Source organism: Scardinius erythrophthalmus (assembly GCF_964197995.2).
Source record: "Scardinius erythrophthalmus genome assembly, chromosome: 25".
In the NCBI taxonomy this organism is placed as follows: domain Eukaryota; kingdom Metazoa; phylum Chordata; class Actinopteri; order Cypriniformes; family Leuciscidae; genus Scardinius; species Scardinius erythrophthalmus.
Genome location: NC_138245.1, coordinates 17,343,906 through 17,370,712, shown reverse-complemented (window position 1 = coordinate 17,370,712; position 26,807 = coordinate 17,343,906). Strand labels below are relative to the sequence as shown.

The following is a 26,807-nucleotide window of genomic DNA, read 5'->3' as shown; positions in this document are numbered from 1 at the left end:
CTGCATGAGCATTTTAGTAGCATGTAGTGTTAAAAAAAAAAACAAATTCCCCAAGTGTTTTTTTTTTATTGGGCTTTTGGGAGATTTGAGGTTTTGGAGTGGTTTAAAGACAGATGAATTTCTGACCTTCTTTTGACCGTATGACCCTCTCTGCTCTCACTTTACCACCCCAGAGTCATCATTAGAAACCTCTGCTCGATTACCTCCAGTGTAGTCAAAGACCCTGACTGTTTCAAGTGGCCTCTGGGTTGCTTTTAATCCGATTTTCAGAGAAACTCAAGGGAAATTTCCAGAATTGCTTGTAATGTTGTTAGTCTCTCCATTGTTTATCACTTACATTCAGTTTCACATGCAGTACATGCAGTTTTTGGAAAAAATATAATTTCCATGATTCTATCAGAGAACAGAAAAGATGTCGTTACAAGAGGGAGGGGAAGTTATTTTGATTAAAGATTATGGGTCCTATTTTAACGATCTAAGCGCATAGTCTAAAGTGCAGGGCGCAAGTGCACTTAGGGCGTGTCCGAATCCATTTTTGCTAGTCTAACGAAGGGGAAAATGGTTGGTGCGCGCGCTGCATGGTCTAAAAGGGTTGTCCCTATTCTCTTAATGAGTAATGGGTGTGTTTTGGGCGTAACGTGAAATAAAGTCTCATCTCCCATTCCCTTTAAAAGCCAGTTGCGCTCACGCCTTGGCGGATTGCTATTTACATGGCAGAATTTGCAAGCGGAAAGACTCAGTCCCTCCAGGATTTCACGATTTTTTTTTGTTTGTGATTAGCGATCAAAATGTGTGAAAAAATTTGCGATTTTTATATTTTATAATTAGGACATCACATTTACCATAATAGTATTATGTCAGATGCACAATAGTCATACATGACACAAATTACAAACAAAATGCATAAAGCTTGTTTATTTTGGTCTAATCAAATTCTCATCAAATTAACTTTTAAAACAACCTATGGGCAATTGTTCTACCTGACCTATGTAAATATTAACAGCAGGTGTAGTAATTTATACTGTAGGACTGTGTGTAAATCCTGAGTTGAGGGGTCCTGAGCTGCAGTAGGCAACCAGTTGCTTATAGTGCGGCGTTTTGCATGGCGTCCCCACTGCGTATAGCAAAGCAATACAAAGTGACCGTTCGAAAGGGAAATACTTCGTTACTATCGTAACCTCAGTTCCCTGAGAGTAGGGAACGAGTATTGCGTAGCCGGCCGCACTATAGTAACCTGGCAAGTTGTCGATTCAGTCGTTAAACCTGCTAAAATGGTGTTTTTCGGGGACTAATATCATAGAGAGTAAAAGAATAATATACGCCCCCTTTGGCTTTGACGTGTAATGGTGTGATGCTAGCTCATTGGCGCCCGCGCCATTGGATGTGCAGTTGCCGCAGCACAGCCAATGAGTGAGCCAGACACTCGCTGTGCTAGCTGTGCTTCAGCATTATAGGCTTCAGTAAATCGAGAAAAAGGAGTTTCCCCTTTTCCCGCAACATCTGTATCCACGTAAAAATGCATTGAAATTTTAATTAAACTAGAGATATTTCAATTGGGTGATTATAATTTAATGTTTTGTGAGGTCTTTTTCATTTTTGTGATTATTTTGCGGTTAAATTAGGAATTGTGCAGGATCGCAAAAAAATGCGACATTTTGTTGATTTTGCGCTGTATTCAGCGATCGCGGAATCACGAAAAACTGGAGGGACTGAAGACTGAACGCGTCTCCAGAGCACAAAACGGATCAGCTCATGTTAAAGCACAAGCAGACCATCTACAGGACAAGCCGGATTCCACCATATCTTTATGTACACAATATTAATCTTTTACATTATAATACTTTTATTTGTAATATTTTGCTAGTTTGTGTGCTGCTGCGCGTCCCTGTGTGTAATAAGCAGACTGTACGCACGTTGTGACCCGCCAGGTTTTTGTTGGTCAATGGCGCAATATTTTTTTTGTTATTTTCAGGGCGCATTAGTAATAATGCGCCTATAGGCGGGTCACAACGTGCGTACAATCTGCTTATTACACACACAGGGACAGTTTCAGTTGCCTCAAAATAGTAACGTGCCAACAATGCGCCTGAACACACCTCGTTTTCAGACCAGACGAGGTGGCTGCACAGATGGGCGCAAATGCATTTGCTATTTTAACAATGTGGCGCAGGACGTGAAAATTATAACTGTGTCGGACTGAAACTAGCAAAAAACACTTGCCGCTGCATTGCGCCGGGTGTATGATAGGGCCCTATGAGTAATAAAACCCATTACTAGAAGTTAAATGAAGTGATAGCTTGATATAGAAATATCACAATAAGAATACAGTAGGATTTTTTCCCCATGGAAATTATTTGGTTAAAATTCATTCTTGGTATGAATAGCCTTAACATCCTTTACCTAACCATACCATGAATAAGTATTTGCAGGTCTTTTACTTCAGTCTGTGTTTTCAGCTTTTAGCAGTAAATCGTTATTTACTTCTAGGGATGGTGTGAATACTCACTACTTTTGGATATTACCCCTGGCTAAAGTGTTTATGTGCCACACTTTTGAGCATCCTCCATTATTCAGAAGATGATATGGGAGCCAGGGACCTTTTTTCTGGTGACATTATTGACTCATTGTGTTGCTGTGCAATCTTAACAGCATTGCATGTTTGCAAATGGGTCTATGTGTCTGCACCATTAGCCACTCTGTGTCCCAAGAGAATCCTCCGTCACTGCTGATGTTCTGTCTGTTTTTGTTTGTCGCATTTTGAATGCCTGCAGAGAAAAATTGACATTGCCACTTTGGTGGATGGAGACTCAATGGCAGGACAGTGATTGATTGCAGATGTATAAAGAAAGAATATTTTTCATGCCCAAGCCAATCAGAGAAACGTTTTGTACTCTTTGCTGGTCCCAAAGGACAGTGGGTAGTGTGTGAAGATGATTGAGGAACATTTTTTAAACTCCTTTTGATAGTTATAAATAGCAACTATAGTGTATAATATTGACTATTGAACCTATATTTTGAATTATTTTTGACCCTTCATTCTCTTGATTGATTGTCTTGATTGATTGATTATTATTATCATGCACATTATAGAATAAGAAAATTAACAAACATACAGCAAGCATAGCACAAAAACATAAAAAAAGGAAAAGAGATACTTGGAAAGACAGTTTGAAACATACATACAGAGAATTGAGAGAAAAAGTATACGTCTTTTCATATGTGTTCTGAATGCTTTCTGCATTTTAATGCTCACAAAACTTGGGTGTGGGTCTGGCCTGGTCCTGGTCCGGTCCGGTCTGAGTTGGGCCTGGTGCCCAGGGCTCTCAGGTCATTGCCAGGTTATCCCAAGAGAGGACGCACCCAGCCAATGAGCCTCCACACTGCTGTTTACAGGAAATGCAGGATAAGGGCGAGGGGACAGGGTCAGTGGGATGGGGTGGAGACAGGCAATACCGATCTCCCAGACTCCCCTGCGACCCAAACAACAAGGCGAGGTGTGGCAGTCAGGAAAGCAAGGCTACCACAAAGATATTGTTGTTGTCATCGTTCCCAGCTTTCTTCGTGTCTTTTCTAATATTACAGTAAAGGCAGGGGCCAGTGTTTGACTTGAATAATATTTCCAACATAAAAATGTAACAGATATTTGTAAGAAAGCAGATCATTTGAACTGAATGTGACGAATTTAAAAGCCTTTAACATTAAAGATGAATTAAATGATTCTGAAAAGATGACAAAACAAACAAATATCTCTGATGATGACAGAATTTTCATTTTTGAGCGAGCTATCCCTTTAACACCACCAAACTAAAACCAAGCAAGAATATACATCTCTCGGTTCAACCAACACAAACCGTTCTTCACTTTCTCCTCATCTGCATTAAAATACGTTTTGTTAAATGAAGTCTGGTAATGAAGTCATCTCAGCGATGCTTATCTTCTATAATAGCACTATTACACAGATTCAGACAGAGAAACACCAGGGTTTCTAATGTATATTTTATTATCAAGAGTTTAAATCAATTGAATTACATATAACAAGCCTCAGGGAAGCATCAGGAAGTAGGACATATAGGTGTGTTATAGGAAATCATTGCACTCTCTGTGTAATTTTCAGCAGTAAATTTAGCTCATGGGTACCTTAAAGCAAACAGCTTAGAGAAGTACTTTGCTCTATAATTGCTTCTCATAAATGGTAATGTTGAAGAGTCAGGAGGAAAGTGTAAATCGTCACTTGTGGCTGATGGAGAGATTATGTACAGTAGGGTGGCAGAGATAAATGCACGTTTTACACACACTTCAGAATTTTCCAATGGCTTTTTTTATTTGCTAAATTAGTACTTTTTGTAAATATGCAAATTATTATATTTATACTATTTATTTACTTTTTATTTGTATTTATTCTATTATTTTTCACCAGAGTGAAAATGCGTATTGTTGTGTCGTGACAATCCCCTCAGCATGATGCAAAAGACATAAATCATATACCAGTCTGAAAACCAGATGTGTTGATAAAAATATCTGTTTTGTTTCATCCTGGAGAGCTGCATATGGGCAATTTCAGTTAGAATTTATTTGAAAGACCTGTGTTTCAGATAAAAAAAACAGCTTGCTTTGTCTTATGCTAACTTTCGCTTTCACTGAAAATGAGTCCTCAGCTGGTGAGATCACTGAAGATTGTAGTGACGTCCTGCCAGAAGGCTCCTATATGCTTCATCTGGGGCCTTAAAATGATCTGTCACCTTAGCTCGCCCAGTTCAGCTGGCTATGAGCAATGAGCAATTTCCACTTCCACCTCCAGACATTGTGTGTGTGTGTGTGTGTGTGTGTGTGTGTGTGTGTGTGTGTGTGTGTGTGTGTGTGTGTGTGTGTGTGCTTTTGAGTAGTATGACACCCAGCTGAGCACCTCTAAAGCGTTTATACACTGACAGTATACACACACACTGATTTTTATTGCTTTTAGATTTGATTCTTTTAAAAGCAAGAATGCAAAAGTCTAAGAGATTCTTGCTGTTGCCTCTAGATAAGTGTAGGCGCAAGTGCACTCAAAGTTTCCCTCATATGTGCCCTCCACAGTATATAAGCAGCTTCATTGTGCATATTTGCATATCCTCAGGGCTGCATCTTCTTTTCGGCTTTAAGTGCTCACCACAGGATCACCAAGCCAGCCCTTCATGCTCAACCGTAAACGTCCTCGCAATCTGGCCCCAGCCATCCGTGTTACTACTGTAAGGAGGAGCAGGGGAGGAAAAAACAAATTATTCTCACCAGGTCTTGTTTAAATGAAGAGGGGGAATTTGTTTCTCCTTGGCAAAGGGTAATTTCTGCTCTGCTGGATACCAAAGTGCCCTCTAATTCAAAGCATTGTTTTGAGACGGTTTGTTCCGTTGTTTTTGATGTGGAGAGATTGGATGGTTTGCTGTTTGCCACACGCAGTGTTCTAATCGTAACAGTTAAGTTTCTCCTCTGGGCTCTGTTAGATACAGTGATGGTGGTGGACTTTCATTAGAGATTTAATGTTAATTTAAACATTATTTTTAGACTAGGATGGAGGCTAAAAACTAAACTAAACTGCCGAAAGTTTCTGTGCATGTATTATGTGCATTAACTCTAGAGCAGGGACTTAGAAGTCAAGATAAAAATTGGTGCTAATCCCTTTTCAAAACTAAATTAAAATGTGTGTGAAAAGCCTTTAAGTACAGTTCTAACTAATCCATAAAGAGTATAGTGCATCAAATTAACAATCTCTCTCATGTTTTCATCTATTCTCAGTGCCTACACTGAGCCTTTTCCTGTTTGTCCTGTGTCTGCCACTGTGTCCAATGAGGAAGATCATGGACGTACATCTGAAGAAGAGGACGGTTGTGGAGACCACTGCCATGACCGACAGGTTAGTGAACAATTTGATCAATTTGCAAAGGCTTGTCAATGCTTACTAGTAGTGGTACATACACTACCGTTCAAAAGTTTGGATTCGATACGTTTTTTTTGTTAAAGGTGCAATATGTAATATTGACAGCTAGCGGTAAAAATGGAGACTGCAGTCCAAATTCTAAATATTAGAAAGAGTTATTTTGCTGTTAATCAAACACACTTGTTATTTTGTTATTTTGTTGTTAATCAAACACACCTGAAGCAACCAATTAAGGTCTTCAGGATCACTTGGAAATTAAAGGCAGGTGTGTTTGATTAGGGTTGGAGATGAACTGTGCAGGACAGTCGATCGGCAGGAGCAGGATTGGGCACCCCTGTTGTATAATATGCATTCTCTGACCCAGTTCGTGTGCTGGCTTTCAAGAATACAATAGGCTATATTTTCTGCCACCTGGCAACCTGCGGTGTTGAAATACTATTGGATTAATTGGCAGTGGGCAAGATCACACTGACCAAAACAAAAACAGACATTCTGACTCAGAATGCATTGTTTTTTGGAAAAACAAGTATTTGAATTTAGCATGTTTCCTAAATCTCTGCAAACATATTTTCATGCTTTAGTACAGTAAAAAAAAATGACAGTAAAGGTGTCAGTAAAGACATTTATAACATTACAAAAGATTTCTGTTTCAAACAAATACTGTTATAAGAATCCTATAAACGTGTATCACAGTTTTAACAAAAATATTAAGCAGGACAACTTTTTTCAACATCTATAATAACAAGAAATTCTTGAGCACCAAATCAGCATATTAAAATTATTTCTGATCATGTGATATCATGTGACACTGAAGACTGGAGTAATGATGCTGAAAATTCAGCTTTGCCATCAAAAGAATAAATATTTTATAATACAATATTGCCTTTTTTACTATATTTGTGACCAAATAAATGCAGCCCTGGTGAGCATAAGAGACTTTTTTCAGAAATATTAATCTTACTGACCCCAATCTTTTGAACAGTAGTGTATTTAAAATTCAGGGCCTGGGAGTCTGCAGAAAAATCCAGAGAAAAATAAAGAAATATTTCTGATTTATTATATGTATCCTTTCAAGAATTGATTGTACTTGTAGGCAGTTTCTTAATACAGTATTCTAAAAAACCTAATACAACGTAAATATGCAATATTTAATTTAATAAATACAATTTACTATATTTGGGAGAAATTTATTATGAATCATTACAAATACTTTGCTTTGAAAGTACTAAGTAGTCGTTTTATCATCGCAAGTAACAAGTAATTGTTTTATCATCGCATCGCAATCCTTTGAATCTTAATCAAATTGTGGGGTGCCAGGAGATTTACACTACTAAGTATTATACAATGCTTAGTGAAATGAAAATATCAGACATTATTTAATATTGCAAACATGTTGTTTTTATAATACTTAAAAAAAGTCTAAATGTGTCTTTATACTTTTTTAGCTGCTTATTTTTTATACTTTTTTAGCTGCTTATTTTTTTATACATTTTAAGAAGGCTTAAAATCATCATTTTTGTGTCGCTGATATCAAAAACGTTTATAAACTCAAAAATAATGTCTGTCAGTTTAATCTTATACTTTCCGATCTTGTATACACTTTTACTACAGTACCTCTTATAACCTTCCCTTACACTATTACCTGAATAGTCACAGCTTTAAAGTAGGTAAAAACAAGGATCCTCCCTGTTGAAGTGGAATTCCCTGCGTGTGCAATTGTCTGAGATCCAGGTTCATACGTCTCCTGGCAGTCAGTGTAGCGCTGCAGTGAGAGCCGGACCCCACCCCTTCCCTCTGCCACTGTAATATCAGCCGGGGCCCCGGCCTTGTGACGCCTGCTTCCTTGTTTTCTTCGTCTTTAAAAAGAAAAGAATATCTGGGAGTAACCTGTCCCGGCACAACAACAAACTGGAAAAAAGCCAGTTGCACTTAACAATTTGTTTCATTATGGATTTTTATGCATGCATAAAAATAAGCTTAACCCAGATTTTGACAAAACTATTAAAATCTAAACATAGATATGTAGAGTATTAGAAATTATGTTCCAGTCATGTTCTCCTAAATTTGTCCATTCAGTAGTAACACTCGTGTTCAGACAGCTGTGATTAGCTTGCAAATCAATGGTGGATTTGTGCTTGCCATGAACGCAGCCTCTCATCCATAATGCATCTGTGCTTAAAGCGGCACGTCCAGGAAAGCTTTCTCATTTACGTTGTGGTTTAATGAAATGATCAGTCTTCTTTTGACAGGGTTGAATGAGAAATTAGATCAGAACGTCCATCCCTTTCTCACTCTGTCTCCATATATGTATCTATCAATACATTTATTTACAGTATTAATATCAGCTATTTATTTCTATTTACTCAGTGTTGTAACTAAAAGCTGCACTATGGACTCTTTAAACTGGGTCTCTTCATTTATCTCTCATGGCTTTCTTTTCTGTCACTCTCAGATTGATGGTCGATCCAGAGCCTACTACGTTGCCAAAGACCTGGTGGACTCAGAAAGAGAGTAAGTGTTTGTCTCTGTCTGGATTTGAACACATTTCAGATACAGACCAATTGTGTCTCATGCGATGTCCTTCAGGGATCTTCTTTATCCAGACCCTGTCCACATCTTTATCACTGTCTATTCTTGTTCACTCAACAGCTCCTCTGATACTCAAACTGACAGCCTATTACTGGACTGTCTGCCTTAAGTTATTGCATTTCAGTAGCGCCTCAATGAGTCATTAAGCGTGTAGATTTATTAAATGCGATCCGATATAAGCAAGCCTGCTTTTTCTCCTAAGCCCTTCAAATGTATGCGTTATGTATCTCAACTGACTTCATAAATTGGCTGTTTAAATGTTGGTTTTACTTGGATGATCAGGATATATCTGCTTGACAGAATTGGACAGGTGTTTTGTTCTGTCTTTAAGAGTAAAAAAATAATGTCACCTCTTTTCAATTATCTACAGACATGTGAAGGCTCTGAAGATTCTTCAAGAGGTAAGAAAATATTTTTTTTATTTATCTATATCTATATATATATTCAACCGCAAAACATTTTAACAGTTGTGTAAATGAAACATTCAGCTACAAGTTTGTGCTAACCTAAAAAAAAAATATATGGCTGGTAAATCCTTCCACCGTGAGAAATCACTTACAGGGCTTTATAACAGAGGTTTATGTTTATCAATGTATACACATAAAATTATCTTGTAGTATCCAAGACCTCTGTGGTCACTAAATACATACGCCATGTCTCTCAATTCTGGCAACACATCATAGTGATGTTAAAAACAATCCTAAGCCAGTATATTGCTACCAGTTAGTATGCAGGTCATCTGATTTGCTCTTGATCATATTGGCTTGTGCTTCAACCAGTAAAATAGTTTCACGAATGCAACCTTATTAGTTGATTTTTAAGGCAAGTGCCAGTATTACCATTGCTCACACTTAGGGGGCTACAGACATGAAATGCAAAGCTCCCATAGAAAGGCTCTTAAATTAGATCTGTGCTGGTGATGTCACTACCTGTTTCTTGGCAGCCGATTGCAAATGCATCAACATGCACATATCACATACATTGAAAGACACACACATACTCAGGGTGGGGGTTAGCAAACCTTTATCAGTGTTGTTTCAGTAACTGAGACTTCCTGCCCTTGACAACCTTGTCTTGAAAAAGTGAGCCTGTGAGTGACGCAATACCTACGCACCAGGCCTTTGTTTTGGGTATCTTCTCGTGAGCCTCGCCACTTATAAACATAAAAACACATCAGTTCTGGTAATAAGCCCCAAATAACTTTTCAAGGTGAGTGAATTTACTGAACTTCCCTCACTTTTTGAGAGTTTCTCATTTTAAGACATATTATTGTTAAGTATCAAAGTGGTTATAAATGGATAGTTCACCTAAATATTTAAATTCTGTCTTCACTGTCAACATTACCCTCATTTTGTTTCATAAATCATACAGATTTAATTCATACAGACTGTAAATCATACAGTTTTTATTTCTGCTGAACCCAGACAAAAAATATATTTTGATGAATGTTTTTGTTCATACAATGAATGTCAATGGAGTCCAAAACAACATTGGAACCTATTGACTTGTGTTGTACGGATAAAAAAAAGACAGAATTTTTGTTTTTCTTTTATACGTTTTTCATTTCATTTCATCCTATATCTCAGTGTAAATACTTCAGTGACGTCTAGTTTTACTGTTTGCCTATATGCATGGGCTCTTTACACTGTACTTAATATTGATCTGTGATGTACTGTTTCCAATTCATGTTATCATTTGTTTTCATTAGCTCTCCCTTTCTGACAGCCAAAGTGTCTTTCTAACCTGGCTCTCTAGGGCTTGCAGATTTGTGCATGGCTTGCAGAGTCAGTGAGAGTGATGGAATTAGCCAGAAAAAAAACTATTGTTTTAAACATTGTCCTCTAGACTGTTACCTCATAACCAGATTTAGCGCTTATGTTTTCATGATTAATACAATATGTATCCTAATTATCAAGTCGAGGCGGGTCTGAAGGAGCAATTTAACACAATCCAGCGGGAACTAAAGTTCTTCACACGCCGCACCTCATGTAAATTACTATACTTCATATTCACCATTTTAATTGCCTCATTTGAATAAAATAAGCCATAGTCAATAGAATCGCTGTCCTATTAACGACTAAAGAATGCTAATCATATACATGCCTGTGTGTCTTGTATGCATATGGTGTATTGTATTACAGTAGAACTGTAATTATAGTTCCCCTATTCGTACATAATGCCGTAGATTTGCATTGAGCAGCATAAGCGGGATGGATTTTGAATGGAGCCGAATGAATAGGCCCATCAGAGCAAGTGCTGCAGTATTATTTCATGCCTAGCTTTCACTTGGGAGAACGTTTAGTTTGATATTGATGTGCTATAAATATTTATACTGCATTTAACAATTAGTGGGTACGTGGAAAAGATAAAGATGTCATTAATCACTCTCCTTGTTCTGTTCTGAATGTTAATGAGTTTGAGGATCTGAGTCACCTTGATTTTCTGTCCACTATATGACACCATTAAATCAGTGTTTGGCTGCTGTCAACGGCGACTTTGAGGGTGTTACCTTCCCCACTGTTGCATGGGGATTTGTGCAGTTTAGGTTCAGCATACATCTCTTAAAGTTGCGGGAAAGTACTTTTTGGTCCTATAGATGAAGAGGCTGAGGAAACAAAGCAAAATAGCACAAATAAAGTGAATGCATTCCATCTGTAAAAGAAAGCTGACAAATGAGATCCAGGGTTCCTACGGGCCCTTGAAATCCTTGAAAATTTGTGAATCTGAAAAAAAAAAATTCAAGGCCCTGGAAAGTTTTGGAAAATAAACACACACAGTCCTTGAATGTGCTTGAATTTATTTTGTGCAAGAAGTTTTCTAGAAAAAAATTCCATATCCCTCCGGTTGGGTGAAAATGTTATTTCACCAACACTTCTTGGCCTATGCGGACTAGCTTGCTTGATTTACGTTAGTTACGCGCATTTACGTGTTACGTTAAGTGTTTCCCACGTGAGGTACTTTGTGTTGTACGTTGCCATGACGTTCACGTACGCTCAAAACTACTACGATGGAACCTCAACGTTTGTTGTTGAACACAACAAATGTGTCCCCATATTAAGTCCTTGAATTTGAGGGTATTGGACCTGTAAAGTCCTTGAAAGGTTCTTGAATTTGAAGTTAACCAAGGTGTGGGAACCCTGGAGATCTCTATAATATGTCATTTAAGGAGTTTTATGACATTTTATGAATTTTCCTTAAGTCTCCTCCTCCTTAAATTTTTCTCCTGAGAAAAATAGCTGAGGTATGTGTCAGGAGGATTTATAAAACAATGAAGCCCACGAGACAGGAGTAGCAAACTTCACCCACATTACGTCATTACACAACACTTGTTGTAGTATTCAACAATGTACAATTCTTCTCATGAACACAACAATAGCTTAATATACATCCTTGCTGAAAAAAAGTATTCATTTATTTCTAATAACCATAAACTTTTGAACTGTAGTGTATTGATGTTGAAGGGTTCATTTGAGTTCATTTTAAAATAATTGTAAAATAATTTGAATATTTATAATTTGTTTTTATAATTTGTTTTCATTAATATTCTACAGAAAATGCTAAATTTATGATCTGTTATAATCCCTCTTTAAAAGCTATTAAGCGGAGATTTCAACATGAATTCAAACATTTCTCATCATATTTTTTCAAGACCAAATTATCTGTCCTATGTTGTCTAAATTCATCTTAGAGCTACATACACCTACTTTGTCAGTGGTTGTCATGTTTTAATTTTTTTATTTCTCATTACAAATTTTAGGAAAAACATCTGAGAAAAAATTGAAAGAGCGACACCTAAGTAAACATATTTTCTTGGTTTGCTTAGCCTGTCATTTGTTTCCCCCTTTTTATGTATATATAATTTTTTCTCTCTATCACTCACTTTGTTTTGTGTACTCTGAAAGGGAAAGCGTCCTCTATCAGAACGCTACAGGACAGAACATGTGGCCTATTGTTCCATTGTTTGATATTGAATAACACCAAAATACAAAGAATTTCCAAAACCTGTCCCGAATGGGAAGTTATGCTCTTAATTGTAGTGCAGGTTTCTAGGCATGCGAATAGGCAAGAGATTGAGAAATTGCAGCTTGCTTCATTTTTTCTGAAATGAAAAGCATGCAGAAGCATAAACAAGTACAATAAGACAAGTATCTCCCACCGGCCAATTCATTCCTGTGTCATTAAGCATCAGGCACTAGCTGAACTGTGAGAAAGCAATAAAAGTGTAATGAGTCTTAAGAAGGCAACTATAAAACAGAGCAATTTCATTACAATGAACATTTGGAAAGTTGTCAGGGAGTTTCAGCTATTGAGATGCTATCGGAGGAAACAAGTTTCATAGCACCTAGGAGTACTGTATAACAGCACTGAGTTATTTATGAGAGCATTGACAAATGCCGACATGGCTGCGATCGATACACATTGATTCATTTGTGAAGCTCAGAAAGGAATTTTAGTGTATCACCTCCCAGCATGACCGCTTACACGTCTGTGTGCGCATTCATGATGGATTTTGTTTTATGTCATCACTTTCCTCATAACCGACACACATTCCCTCACGGCTTTGCCTGTGAAGACATTTCAGAGCAGATTTTACCCCTTCCTTGCAATTCATAAGGTACATGACATGTGTATGTATAATGGGACAAGTAAATAAATCCTCTATGGATCCTGAGCCATCAGGCTAGTGGACCCGAACAGGCCAGCTTATGACCGCTCAATTCAACTGTCTGTTATGGCCAAAACAAATATATTCAGCAGAAACTAATAACATGTTCCCCTGACGGGTGGTATGTGGGCAAAGATTGTCAAAGCTGGAGGCTTGTGCGCAGGCTGCTTGGAGCTCAATCCAGTTTTGGAAGCTAATCCTGAGGGATGAATGTGGTCAGAGTTCAATTCAGAGGCAGGAGAGGACAAGTACAGATTATTTGGTGTATTTGCACGGAAGCCTAAGGGAGATGGTACAGTTGTCACGAGCACGCCAGGCTCTACCTCACTCACTCAGCCTTCACAGTCAACAGAGTACTAACCACGCACACCTGCCACTCATCAGCCCTCATGACCAGTACTAAAGCACACGTACACACACCATCAATTGTTGTCCTGGAAACTTACCTGGAAATACTACCTTAAGCTTTTGTGATCTTCTGCAACGCTATTATGTGTGTGTGTGTGTGTGTGTGTGTGTGTGTGTGCCTGGCAACTCTTTAAGGGTGCTTTCACACTGGCAGTTTAGTTCGGAACGGGGCACGGTTCGCATGAAAAATTGCTAATGTGAACGCTGTCATGCGGACCCGGGTGCGCACTGGGTTACCGAACCCAAGACTACCTGCACTCGGGTGTGCACTTGTTCAGGAAGTAAAGTAACCTGCACATGCGTTTTAGCTGATTATGATGTATTTAGTTAAACTAGTGCATAATGCCCGTGCAAAATCAGTTTTTGTGTGTGTTTTTAGTAATTGTTGGTTTGGTGTGTTTGATTACATTGTTACAATTACACAGCAAAAGTTCAGTGAAATTATTTTTATTTGTGCATGGTAGAATGCACACAGTGAACTGAAAAAGCTATGCTTGAGCAAACAGTTTGTGAAAAGGCAACTACAAATGATGCCCGTGAAAAAGACCGTGAACGCATTGAATAGGATATGTTTAGTTGGTGAATAGCATAGGCTACTATTACACAGTAGCGATAACGTTAAGCGCACCAGAATTAAATATAATATCCAGAAGTAAACAGCATAGCTGACTTACAGATTCAGTTAACATCCACAAATGAATAAGCGCGTCGATTCAGGGAGCAGTGCAAAGTGCCCGTGCAAAATCAGTTTTTGTGAGCTGATCGCCGTCAAAAAAGTTCAGGAGATATTTCTTAGCAATGGCTGATTTCAACAGTTTCAACATGATAAAAAATTACTTTTATATTGATTCAATGGATTAATTGCATTTTGGGGAAAAAAAAGAGTCATGGATTTACTGCATTTTTGGGGAAAAATAATCAGTTTTTATAAAAAATCTTTGAAAATCAAAATCTGGATTTGAATTGTTTATGTTATTATAACCTAAAGATGCTATGTGAAAGTTTGAAACAGAAAATATGATTTTCATCGTGCTTATATCAGAATGTTTATTTTTAAACCACAACCTTCTTGGGGCTTCTTTTACTGATATTTTTAACAATATCTTTAGCATTTCTCATCCAAACAACGTCAAACTTGGCACTGCACTTACTCGTGCCCGTGGCAAGACCCCTGTCGAATTTGAAATCCATCGGACTAACGGTTCGAGAGATATGTGGTTAACACACACACACACAGACAGACGGACATACAGACAGACAGACATTTCTGTAATTTATAGATAGATAAAACACATGTAAGGGATGATAGTGTTTGATGATTTACTTTGGATACGAGCGAAAGTGAGCCTGCCGTGTATTCGCGCATAGCGTGTGGAATCAATGCTACAAATGAATGGAAATCTTCTGTCTCCTCAAAAGAGTGAGTCCATTTGCAAGCAGCAGAAAGCCACCTAATGCGACACACACACACACACACACACACACACACACACACACACACAGTAAACCTGTGTTGTTCACTCAGCTGCGCATAATAGCACCAAAATTAATAAAAAACACAATATGTTGACCCGTGTTGTGTTTTCTATCATGCACCGTGCACGTTTGCGATGACGTAAAATGCACGCATACAGGGTTCGATAGAATCAAGTTGAGTGTGAAAACAGACCAACGCTGCAGGGAGCGCCGGGAACAATCGCGCTCGCACTCAGACTGCAGCAAGCGAGTCCAGTGTGAAAGCACCCTAAGACAAAACCAGGTATCATCAGTCTCCATTGTTGCTAATTAACCATCTCTTCAGTTCTTACCTGCATTGGATTCTGTTCCTGCTGATTCTTACAATAAACATCCCATTTGTTCTTCAATATCTGTCATCATTCTTGTGTCTGAGGCTAATCCAGACAGAAGTTCGCTGCATTTTGTTTCAAATTTTCTTTTGCCACTGTTATCCATACAGACAGTGTTCTTTTCTGGGTAATTGGAATACAGAATCCTGTGGAATGCATTTAAACATGACCAATTATGTTATATTGGCAGCCAAAACATTTAATAATTATTAAAACATTTTTTGAAATATTTGATATTTGATTCCTCACACCAATCCACTTTTTCTACAGGACTTCAGGGGAGCAGTGGAGTCAGCAGTAGGAGATGATGAGGAACCTCTGTTAGAAAATGTGAAGCTGGACGAGATCATGAGCACTCTTCCTCAGGCCTACCATCTACACAATGAGATCCTCAATGAGCTGGAGATCCGCATTAAACAGTGGTGAGAACACTCAAGCACTTTACACTGATGCACACTATACTAATGCACATCAACATACACGAAATGTACACATGCTTATGCACATATTTTATAGCATGGCATTCCATAAAAAGTCCATACTTATGTTATATATAACATGTGCATCATTTACAAGGTGCTAATGCATGCACTCCACATCTACTGTATGCATCTCCCACCTGAGCCACATGCTAATAAAGACGAGCTCAGCTCGTTTCCTTAACAGTGCCTCCTCAAAATGTTTAAATTGTCACTGCCTTTATATGTTATTTTGGAATAAATATTAAATTTTAATTCTAAAATAAGATTTATACTTGGTTTTAATAAATAGAACATTCATTACATTGTTAATGTAAAAATACAAAATAGAATTGTATTTCCTTTTTTTATGTTATATAAAGTAGTGTTTATTTAACCAGGAAAATGTGATACATAAAGTGTAACTGGTCCTAAATTTACATTTGATTTGTTAAAAAAAACTGTGAGGACTCATTTCAGAACACCACTGCACGCCACTAGACAAGCTGATGTGTTCTTTGTTTGCTTACACACACAGATCTTATTTCATTCATAGCAGTACATGTGATGTTGCAGTAGCACAATCCATTATAATGCCATCATGAATGTCCTTGGATGCCCTCTGAAAAGTTCTCGTTGTTTCCCATTCATCTTCAGGGAGGACAGCCCGTCAGTGGTTGATGTCATATTAACGCGCCGGGCTGAGTTTTCAGCCTTTGCGACCTACATCTCAGACTATGACCGCAGCATGTCACTGCTGGAGGAGAGCTGTAAACAGAGTAAAGCTTTTGAGGATGTGGTAAAACAGTTTGAGGTGAGTTCTGAGATGAAAATGTTGGAATTTTGTGAGTTTGTTTGGGAATTAATCTTAATTTGATGATTCAAATCATCACATTTGTCACAGTTCATTTCAGTTTATCTTTCAGTTGAAAAGACTAGGTGGGATTATGTTATGCCAAATTTATTTGTTATAAAGTTCTATATATAAAAAAAGAAAAGATTGTTCAAACTGTGGGTCGCAGATTGGGAAGAGGTGGGTTTTCAGCGTCTCAGAGCAGCTCGGTTCATTAAGCAGTTCGGTGCGCATTATTAACAAGAAGTTAATTCCAATCACTGCTCTGCATTCTGCATGAGATCGCATTACACCGAAGAATTCAAATGTCACGAAAGGCTGATTCAGGTCTGGGCTGCGTTTCCCAAAAGCATCGTGAGCTAAGTTGATCGTTGAGACCATTTGTGGCAATGGTTCTATGATCTACTAAGGCATACGGTGCATTTGGGAAACGCATTAATCTGTCGTCTGTTCAACGCAGCGCTGTTGTCTTTCAGCGATATGGTCGTCGTAAGAGTACATACACGAGCACGAAAGGGTTTTCTGCACTGAACAACGCAATGAGTTTAACAACACTCACAGCATAAATATTAGTATTGAAATTCTAGGTCCTGGGCCTACTGTCAAATAAAATTATTAGTCTATTAGTTTTTTATAATCTTATTTTTTGTCAACCTTTGGTTAAGATTAATCTTTTTCATTTCTTTAAATTTGTTCTGCCATGTCTGTGTAAACTACTCAGTATTCTACACATCTGCTATTTTAATTATAAAAAAAAGTTATAGTGTACCATAAGTTTGTATTGCAATTAAACTTATATGTCATTCATACTTTGACAAGGAAAAGAGAACTAACGCCTCCCACCCCACCCCACCCCACATTCATGCTTTAAAATTATTTTGGTGGGTCTTGAGATAGATTAGTCTTGTCTAGGTGGGTCCTGGAATGGAAAAGTTTGGGAACCCCTGCTTTAAGGCTTGTCAGTAAAAGGCCACTGTTATGATTCGCTAATGTCGTTGCATAGGAAACAGTATCAACAAGTGTTTTGAAAACATTATCCATATAAAACCGTCATTTAAAGTCAAAGATCAGTTCGTTGCTTCATCTTTGTCATCCGAAACAAACATATAATCCTCTGACGTGATCCAGAAATGGTATTAATTTATAAAAACTGTATTCCATTACGATTGTGGTGTTGATCGTTGTAATAAGAACCTGCTAGACATGCTTTACTAAAATAAAATAAAAAATTTTATGTATTTTTTCTTCTTCAGCATTGGTGGTACTAGATTGTGTTTCAGATTTACTGTCTGATTGATTTGAGCATTTGTATGCATATTTTCTTTAATTTATCTATTTGATATTTAATTGAATTAAATTATATAATAATTGTCATTATATATACATTTTTTTTTGATTTATACACAAACAGATGTATTAACAATATAAATATAAACATATATGCGTTATTATCCCTTATTACATGGCTTGGCTGAATTCCAATGTAGAATGCGGTCTGTTATTTCTTTATAACAGACCGCTGCGGAGTATAACAGACCGTTGCCATGAAAAACAGCGCGTTGCTATGGACGCGGAACGGACTATTTTCTTTGGCGGAAGCAATACAATCGTTTTTAAATCAATAAACTCCTTTTTAAATCAATAATTCGTGTCAAATTATTTATTTATTTTGTAGATAGCCATGTAATAAGCGGGATAATGTATAGAGAGGCGGTCGTTATAGCGAATAACAAGCCCTTCAGGCTGTCAAGACCCCTCCGCTTCGCGTCGGGGTCTCGTTCAGCCTGTCGGGCTTGTTATTCGCTATAACAACCGCCTCTCTATACATTATCCCTTACTTAATAATATTTTTATTAAATAATGCGTTCTATAGCTAATTACTTTTGGATGGAAATAGTTGAGAATCACGAAATCTAGTAGCATCAACTGCTGAAGTTTTGGTACCTGGAGTGTATTAAGGACACAATCAGTTCACTGTGCCAGCAATATTCATGACAGAGGCTCCGCTGATTCATTTAATTGGTGGAGTCACTGACCACACATTTCAATGGTGATCGGGATCATCAACGACAGGAAGCCAGCTGCCCTCGCTCATTAATATGCATGAGCATCTGTATTCAGAGAAGCCTCCTTGGGTGGTAGACTCAAAATTGGACCCTCAATGTATAGCAGGGAGAGATCAGGAAAGGGATAAAGAAAGGTTGATTTAGCCAAAGGTCCTTCAAATGTGTGCGTTGTCATCAGCTGTTCTCAATGAAAAGTAAAAATCTGGGTAGATTTTTTTCTTATACCCATTAATTGAGCCTGCTCACACGCTCATACGTTTGTGAAATGAGTTGAGGTCTGTTTTATATTTATTAGATCAAGGATTGCATCTTTAATAATGTGTGACAGCTTGCCATGGGTTTCTCGAGTGGCTTCACAATCAATAGCAGAGGCTTATGATCCAAATAACCCCAGAGTAATGAAACGAGATTAAGATGTAATTTTTGCCTATAACCGCACATATTATTCTTTTCAACACAGTGTAATTCATTTCTGGGTGTAAAATGTGTTCACTCAGTCCTCTGTGAGTCCTGGTCAGTAATGCTGCAGTAACGCTTATAGGCTTTGACTGGGTGATGTATGTACTGAGCATCACTGGTTGCCTCTGGTCACTCTGCACTAATGAAACCAATAGAGCTGACTCTCAGTGTTGAACCACTGCGCAAACACACAAGTGAACAACAAGGTAGGCTTTTCCTTACATTTCTCTTAACCTGCCAACCATTATTCTAGCCACTGCTGACTTGTTTTATTCACCAATCTGTGCCGTGATGCTTCTCTCGGCTCAGTTAATGGGAATAGATGCAGTTGTTTTATTGATTGGGACCTGAAGGTGTACAAGTCAAGAGTTTAATCGCCTGCTTGACTTTATCAGTAGCCTATGCACCACCATTGTCAGCACTGCATATCAGCTATTTAGAATATTTAGAATATTTAGTTAAGAATATGTCTGCTTCATATTTCACCAAAAAAGAAAGAAATTAGAAATTAAATTGTTCTTTAAAAAAAATTATGCCTGATTTAAGGCCTGTTCACACCAAGGATGATAACTATAAAGATAACTTAAAGATGCTGAAATTTGCCTTGATCTTTTGACATATGATGTCTTTTACCATTAAAACTTATTATAAACGACATGACTGACATTTGCCTACACTGGATATGAGCGTCACATCAAAAGCAAGTACTCATTATAATCACTGATGCTGTCTACACTGGAGTGATACAGTATACAGATGCGCATTCAGTGTCTACATTTTGTGTAAGGGGAGTCTGTCGACAACAGGACAAATGTAAGAGTGAAAGAACAATCGCTTTGACACGTCCAGTCTAAACAGCTCTTTTGTGTCTTGTACAGATTTCAGAAGGATCTCAGTGTCGAAAACAAGTGGATGATTTATTGTAATGCATAATGTAATGGATAGTTTGCAAAGAACATTTTGTAGAAAGAGGAAGCAGCGAACTGATCTTACAGCAGCTGCATCACAAACCAGGCTTTGTCTGTAAAGTACAGTTTTATATGGAAAATGTTTTCAAAGCACTTGTTGATACTGTTTCCTATGCAATGACGTTAGCCAATCATAACAGTGGCCTTTTATTGACAAGCCTTAAAGGAGCCGCCCCTTAAAAACAGATCATTTCAGACAGAGGGGCAGAATAAAGATTAAAAATAATAATTTTTATGCATATATATATATATAATATATATATATATATATATATACAGTAATATTTAACATTATAAGTGTACCTCAAGGAATATATTAAAATGATAACAAATATCCACGTCATGACTCCTTTAAAATAGTTTCAAAAAGAAAAAAAATCATTTTCTTTTCTTGCCGTGTGACCTGGACATGCTTTTGTGAGATTCACCCAGGTATATAATTCTATCTATTATATTTATCTTGTACTGTAGAATTTACCACATTGGTTTCACTTGTGTGGCATTTTGTATTAGCAGCATTTTAGCTTTTTGATAAAAGATTGTGGATGCATTGAGGATAGAGGATGTATTAGGAATTCTCTTCTCTGGATCCGAGCTTGTGTAATCTTATTTTGTGTGTGCGTGTGCGTGTGCGTGTGCGTGCTGGGTTGATGACAGAGATGAAGTATCAACAGTAGCTGATCTGATCACCGCTGTGGTCTGATAGGATTAAACCCTGTTCAGCTACACTGTTTACGAGGGGTTTTCACCACAAACGTGTGTGTGTGTGTGTTTATAAGTATCTGGGTGTGTGTGTGCAGAATGTGTAAGAGGGAAGGAGATGAAGGTGGGGTGCTCTGAGAGAGAGGGAGAGAGGGAGAGGAGATTGTTTGCAAGCTTCATGTTTATATTCAACATTCTACAGCATTTTCATACCATGTCCTTTTAGCCCTTCAGTTTATAATAAATGATCTGCAGAAGGTGTGACTTAATTGTGGGAGTGTAAACTCAGATAGATTCAGATCTATCTATTCATCTATCCATCCATCCATCCATCCATCCATCCATCCATCGCCATCCATCCAACTAATATACTATACTACTACCAGTCAAAAGTTTGGAATAATTAGGATTTTTAGAAGTCTCATATGCTCATCAAGACTGCATTTTCTTGATAAAAAATACATCAAAAACAGTGATATTGCGAAGAATTATTACAATTTAAAAGAAAAGTTTTCTATATCAATATATTTTAAGATGTACACTTTATTCTTGTGATAGTAAAGGTACATTTTTACCAGCCTTTATTACAGTCTTCAGTGTCACATAATCTTTCAGTGTCACATAATCTTTCAGAAATTATTTCAATATATTGATCTGTGCTCAGTTATTATCAATTATTATCAATGCTCAATAATTAATAATGGAATAATGTTGAAAACAGTTTTTGACACTTAATATACTGTATATACATACAGAAATTTTACAAAATACACATATCGACAAAAAAAAAACAGATAAACAACAGTATAAGAATAGTCGAGGAGGAAAAAAGAAAGGAAAAAAAAGGTAAAGAAAGAAAAGAAAAGAAATACCTTATAATTTGCAATATTTATCCTTTGTGTCCTTGAGTGTTTTAAGGTATTCAGTAATTTAACATCTTATACACTTTCTTTCCTCACCCCACTCTCCTCTCCTCCAAATCCTCCAAAAAAATAACAATGATAATCAAGTATGATTATGATCTCTATGACGTCTATGGAATACAGTATGATTAATATGGTTATCTGTGTACATCCCTGGGTGAAGGACAGTGCGCCTCCCACAGAACTTAATATTTTTGTCGAAACCATGATACATTTTTTTCATTATACTTTGAGGAATATATTCAAAAGAACACCACTTATTATTGAAATAGAAATCTTTTGTAACATTATAAATATCTTTGCAGTGACTTTTTTATCAATTTAATGTGTGAAGCTTTCCTGCTATTCCTGGCATCACAGGAACATATTACATTTTAAAATAAACTAGAAATCATTCTTTTAACTGGTCATAGTATTTCACAATATTACTGTTTTGACTGTATTTTGATCAAATAAATGCAGCCTTGATGAGCATAAGAGACTTATTTCAACAACTTTAAATCGTTCCAAACTTTTGACTGGTAGTATATATTTATATAGTATTTTTGGAAGATGCAATCAAAATCCACTTGGCTCAAACTCCATATGATAACATATAGCGACTATGAACAAGCATGGTATTTCTGTGTGCATGTATCACTATTACACAGTGTTGCTCCTAAATTGTACAGGTGGAAAGGACAAGATAAAGACAGAACAAGACACTGACACACATGCACACTCATCTGGCATTTGGGCAATGAGGGGGAAAAAAGCTAATTAGCCAAGCAGTCTTCTTAAACAACCCTCAATTAAATCAGCTGTCCACACAGGCGCTGCTTCAGCCGGACCAGTGCCTGATTTGTGTAGCCTGTCTGTTCTCTGGCACAAGCCACTGTTCCCTCTCTTGGCTGTATCCCAACTCGACTGGAGAGCTAACGCTAAATATCTACCCTTGCACACATACACAAAGACTGGCCACTTCTTCAGCACAAATGTCAATTGGATTGCAGTTTGGTGCAAGTATTCAGTGTGAGGCTGTTCATTAGGTCTACTGCCTTCAACAATGGAGCCATGTTGTGCTTAAACACTGGAATCTGACAGGCTTTATGGTCAGGATGAGGCTCACTGCAGTGAAGAAACGGTACATAGAGGAAGTAATTAGATAATGGAAGACAGGTGCAATGATATTTAGAGTTGAAGAGTGAGATAATACATTCACACAAAAACCTTAAAGTGCCTAATGTAGACTTTCTGCTCAAATCCTTTTAAATGTGGTGAAAAAAATCACTCCTCAACATAACATCATCAACACGTTTCATAATCTTTTAATATGATGGCATATTATCATATTATAATTATTTTCTGTGCATTGGCATGACATATTTAACTATTACTATATATATATATATAGTATATATATATACTATATATATAATACATCAATATATCTGCTAATATAGATTTCGTGCATCAGTATCATTATCTGTATAATATACTTCATAATAGTGCAATTTACTGAATATTTTGAATAAATTAATATTTTAGAAAATAAGACATTTTATTTAATAACTGAATACTTTAATATTAAATATTTTATTTATATTTTATTTGATCATTTACTCAATGTAATAGTTTATAAAATAATAAATTGAATAGAATTTGCCATAATCACCCCAATTATTTAATTTTATTTAATTATTAAATTTTATTTTAAATAATATTACATTTTATAATAATAATGATATTTTGTCACCATTGTAGTAATGTATAAAGCGCAATATAAATAAATGTGATTTGACTTAAAACATTTCAGTTCAATTTAATATCTTATAAAATATTATATTGAATTAAAATGTTGCGCTCTGTTCACCCTTAGTATATTATATGAAATTAGAAGTTTGTGCATTATCATTAACTTTTTAACTCCAACACCAATGTAATTTGCATCAGTATGTGTTTTAAACAAATCACTTTACAGTGGAATTTACGGAATATTTTAAACATTAAATATTTTATAAAATATGTTTTATTTAAACATGTTTTATTTTTTAATGTTTTATTCCATTTCAATTCAATATTTTATGAAATATTAAACTGAATAAAAATGTTGGCATCATTTCAAGTTAGATTGGTGTAGTCAGTATATCTAGTATTCATTTGAATTTAACAGTCACATTCTGTGTGATTTTTTGATGTTCACATTATCATCCAAATAACAGATCTGTGTTACATGTAATAGAAAAACTGCAGTGTGAAGAGAAATGAGGAATGTAATGAATAGAACATGTGAATTATGATGATGATGATGATGAAGGTTATAATGCAGGTAGAAATACAGGGAAACTGAGAGAGCTGGTGTGAAAGAGATAATGGTGTCTGTCAGAAGTGTTGTGGGAATGATGTTGTGGCAGGTGTGCAAACTGGACAGTCGCTGTCTGTTCCTTTATCTCGAAGCCACTACTCCCTCCGTTCACACTCCTCACACAAGGTCGTTTACGGCATTTCTGTTCCCCTTTTCTCGTTGAAGATCTCAAGCATTGTCCCATGTCTCTGGATGTCCAGAAGTCTAAAGTTATTTGCCCTAATCTGCCCTCTACTGACCTCTCATGTCCCCTAAGGCTCCTCAGAGCTCGCATGAACAATGACGTGTCAAAGTCAATTAGGCCTTGATTGATTTCTTCTCACCGCGTGTTTGACTGATTCACTTGTTCACTTTTTCTCCCAGTGATTGATATAATTGGGTTGGAATTGGATGGAATGAGGCGTACTCAGGTTTTTGTGTAAGGGGAAAGGGAAGGTCAATGAATAACCTTGAAATGGGCTTTTCTAAGTGGGGCCATTGTGATCTATAATACTGTATCTTGTGGGCGAAAAGAGAGTAAAGGTGACATACCTCTCGTTTGTGTATGAGTGTGCGTGTTTGTGATTGTGATTTTCAGTTGTAATATGTTTACACACATTGTATATTGTGCTTCATGTGCCATTTCTCATTTGCATGTGTTTTTGTGTCTTCCAGACGGAGAATGCAGAAGGTGTTCATGTTCCTCTGAAACACCAGCTGATGCGGGTCATTGTGCGTGTGCTCCAGTACCGCATGCTGCTCACAGGTGAACACCTGTGATACAAATATTTAGTCCTGATGATATTTTTTGCGCAGTTAATACGTTAACACATTCAGTCTCTTTTCAGGGACTTTTTTTTTTATTAAAACAAAGCTGAAATGAAATAAAATATAAGTATTTACGGAGGCCTGCAATAACATACGGAGAAAAAAAAAATATATATATATATATATCATGGCCACTCATTAAGAATTTGTTCTCTTGATTTAGTTAAATTGTGGCCATGAATTAGGAATCTGTGCTCTTATTTTAGTAAATTGTGACCACGTTAAACTAATTTGTACCCTCATTTTGATTTAACTAAAACAAAGGAACGAATTATTACAATGTGGCCACGATATACATATTGTTTCCCCCGCATGCATTTGTGGGGTTCCGTAAATATTAGAAATAAATAAAAAATGTATATAAAAAATGGTGTTCACACTTCTTGTTCAGTTCTCTGTACTTTTGCTTCAGACCTAAAAAGAACATGATACATTTAGTCCTGGTTCGCTTAGCGTTCACAATATCATTTTTGGTGTATGAATTTCTCTCTTCTGCTGAACACAAAAGAAGATATTTTCAAAAATGTCTGTAACCAAACGGTTGTCAGTAGCCATTGACTTCCAAAGTATGGAAGAAAAAAAAATACTATGGAAGTCAATGGGGTCCATCAACTGTTTGGTTACCAATATTCTTCAAAATATCTTCTTTTGTGTTTCAGTGTATGAAATGTATGAAATTCATACTATCCCTTTAAACTAAAAATATAAATATAAAATAAAAGCTTATTTGAAATAGTAACATACTATAATAGTATTGAAATCACGCTAAAATAACACAGATGAGTTCTGTATATGTGGATGATGCAAAATATATGCATATCTACTACATAGAAAGATACTGGACAGAGGTTCATTTTTGTCTATATTTATCAAACTGCATCAAAACACAGGAAATACAGTAATTAAATAATAAAACTACTTTCTCAACAGTTCATGGACATAATCTTATGTGTAGAATTGATGTTTTGCTGCTGACTTGCAGTCCTGGTGTTTGCATTTTGATTACCGGAATTTCACTCGAGTCACTTTATGAGCTTTTATGATTAAATTTCATCATACAAAAGCTGCAAATGACAAGTTTCAAGTTTGAGTTAATTGTAAATAGCAAATAGCTGTGTGTGTGTGATACTTGCTGGTCTGATAAGTTATTTGAAATCACACAGAATGGAATATAACAGTTGTAATGTTACATTGAATAGCCTAAATGTGTTAAAAAGAAAAAACGACTTTGTTGTGAGGGTGTAAATTGTTTTGCGTGAGTATAAGGCAGGCTGTTATCATTTCAACCTTGAGGGTGTGTATGTGGGATCCTGTACAAAACAAGACACAAGAGTGTGTATAAGAGGTATGAGCTTGTGAAAAATAGTTTTGTCTTTTTTGTCCTTCATGTGGTTTCTATCTCATTCTTTTCAGACTACTTAAACAATCTCTCCCCTGATTCAAAAGAGTATGAAGACACACAAGGTATTGTTGTCTCTGTCTTCTCTGTCACACAGTGATAAACACTGACCATATTTGATCTGTGAAAACACTAATCGTGCTCGTAACTGCAACTTTTTATCAACAGCTGCGCTGGTGATCGTGTCAGAAGTCGCAGACCAGGTTAATGACAATCTAAAACACGGGGTGAGTTGTCTCTGTTTGTGAGAGAGTGCATTGTTAATACATAAAGAAAAAGGAGCAAGGGGATATGATGTCATCAAAGTGTTCCAGGTGTCCAAAAACAAAGAGAGCAGTGTGAAATCAGCGGGACAGAGAGGCATTCCCAAACACACACACATATTCTCAGACAGACACAGAATCCTT

The 26,807-nt window shown here is 36.8% G+C and overlaps 1 protein-coding gene across 2 annotated transcripts in view; it reads left to right on the top strand.

The window, feature by feature from the left end:
* fgd5a (FYVE, RhoGEF and PH domain containing 5a) overlaps positions 1-26,807 on the top strand; it is a 51,404-nt gene that overhangs the window by 7,422 nt on the left and 17,175 nt on the right. For both annotated transcript variants that reach the window (XM_081357089.1, XM_081357088.1), the window contains exons 3-10: positions 5,770-5,887; positions 8,364-8,422; positions 8,871-8,901; positions 15,692-15,843; positions 16,537-16,693; positions 24,849-24,939; positions 26,415-26,465; positions 26,569-26,627. In XM_081357089.1, the coding sequence (XP_081213215.1) occupies positions 5,770-5,887; positions 8,364-8,422; positions 8,871-8,901; positions 15,692-15,843; positions 16,537-16,693; positions 24,849-24,939; positions 26,415-26,465; positions 26,569-26,627 (718 nt within the window). The remainder of the gene's footprint in view (positions 1-5,769; positions 5,888-8,363; positions 8,423-8,870; positions 8,902-15,691; positions 15,844-16,536; positions 16,694-24,848; positions 24,940-26,414; positions 26,466-26,568; positions 26,628-26,807) is intronic.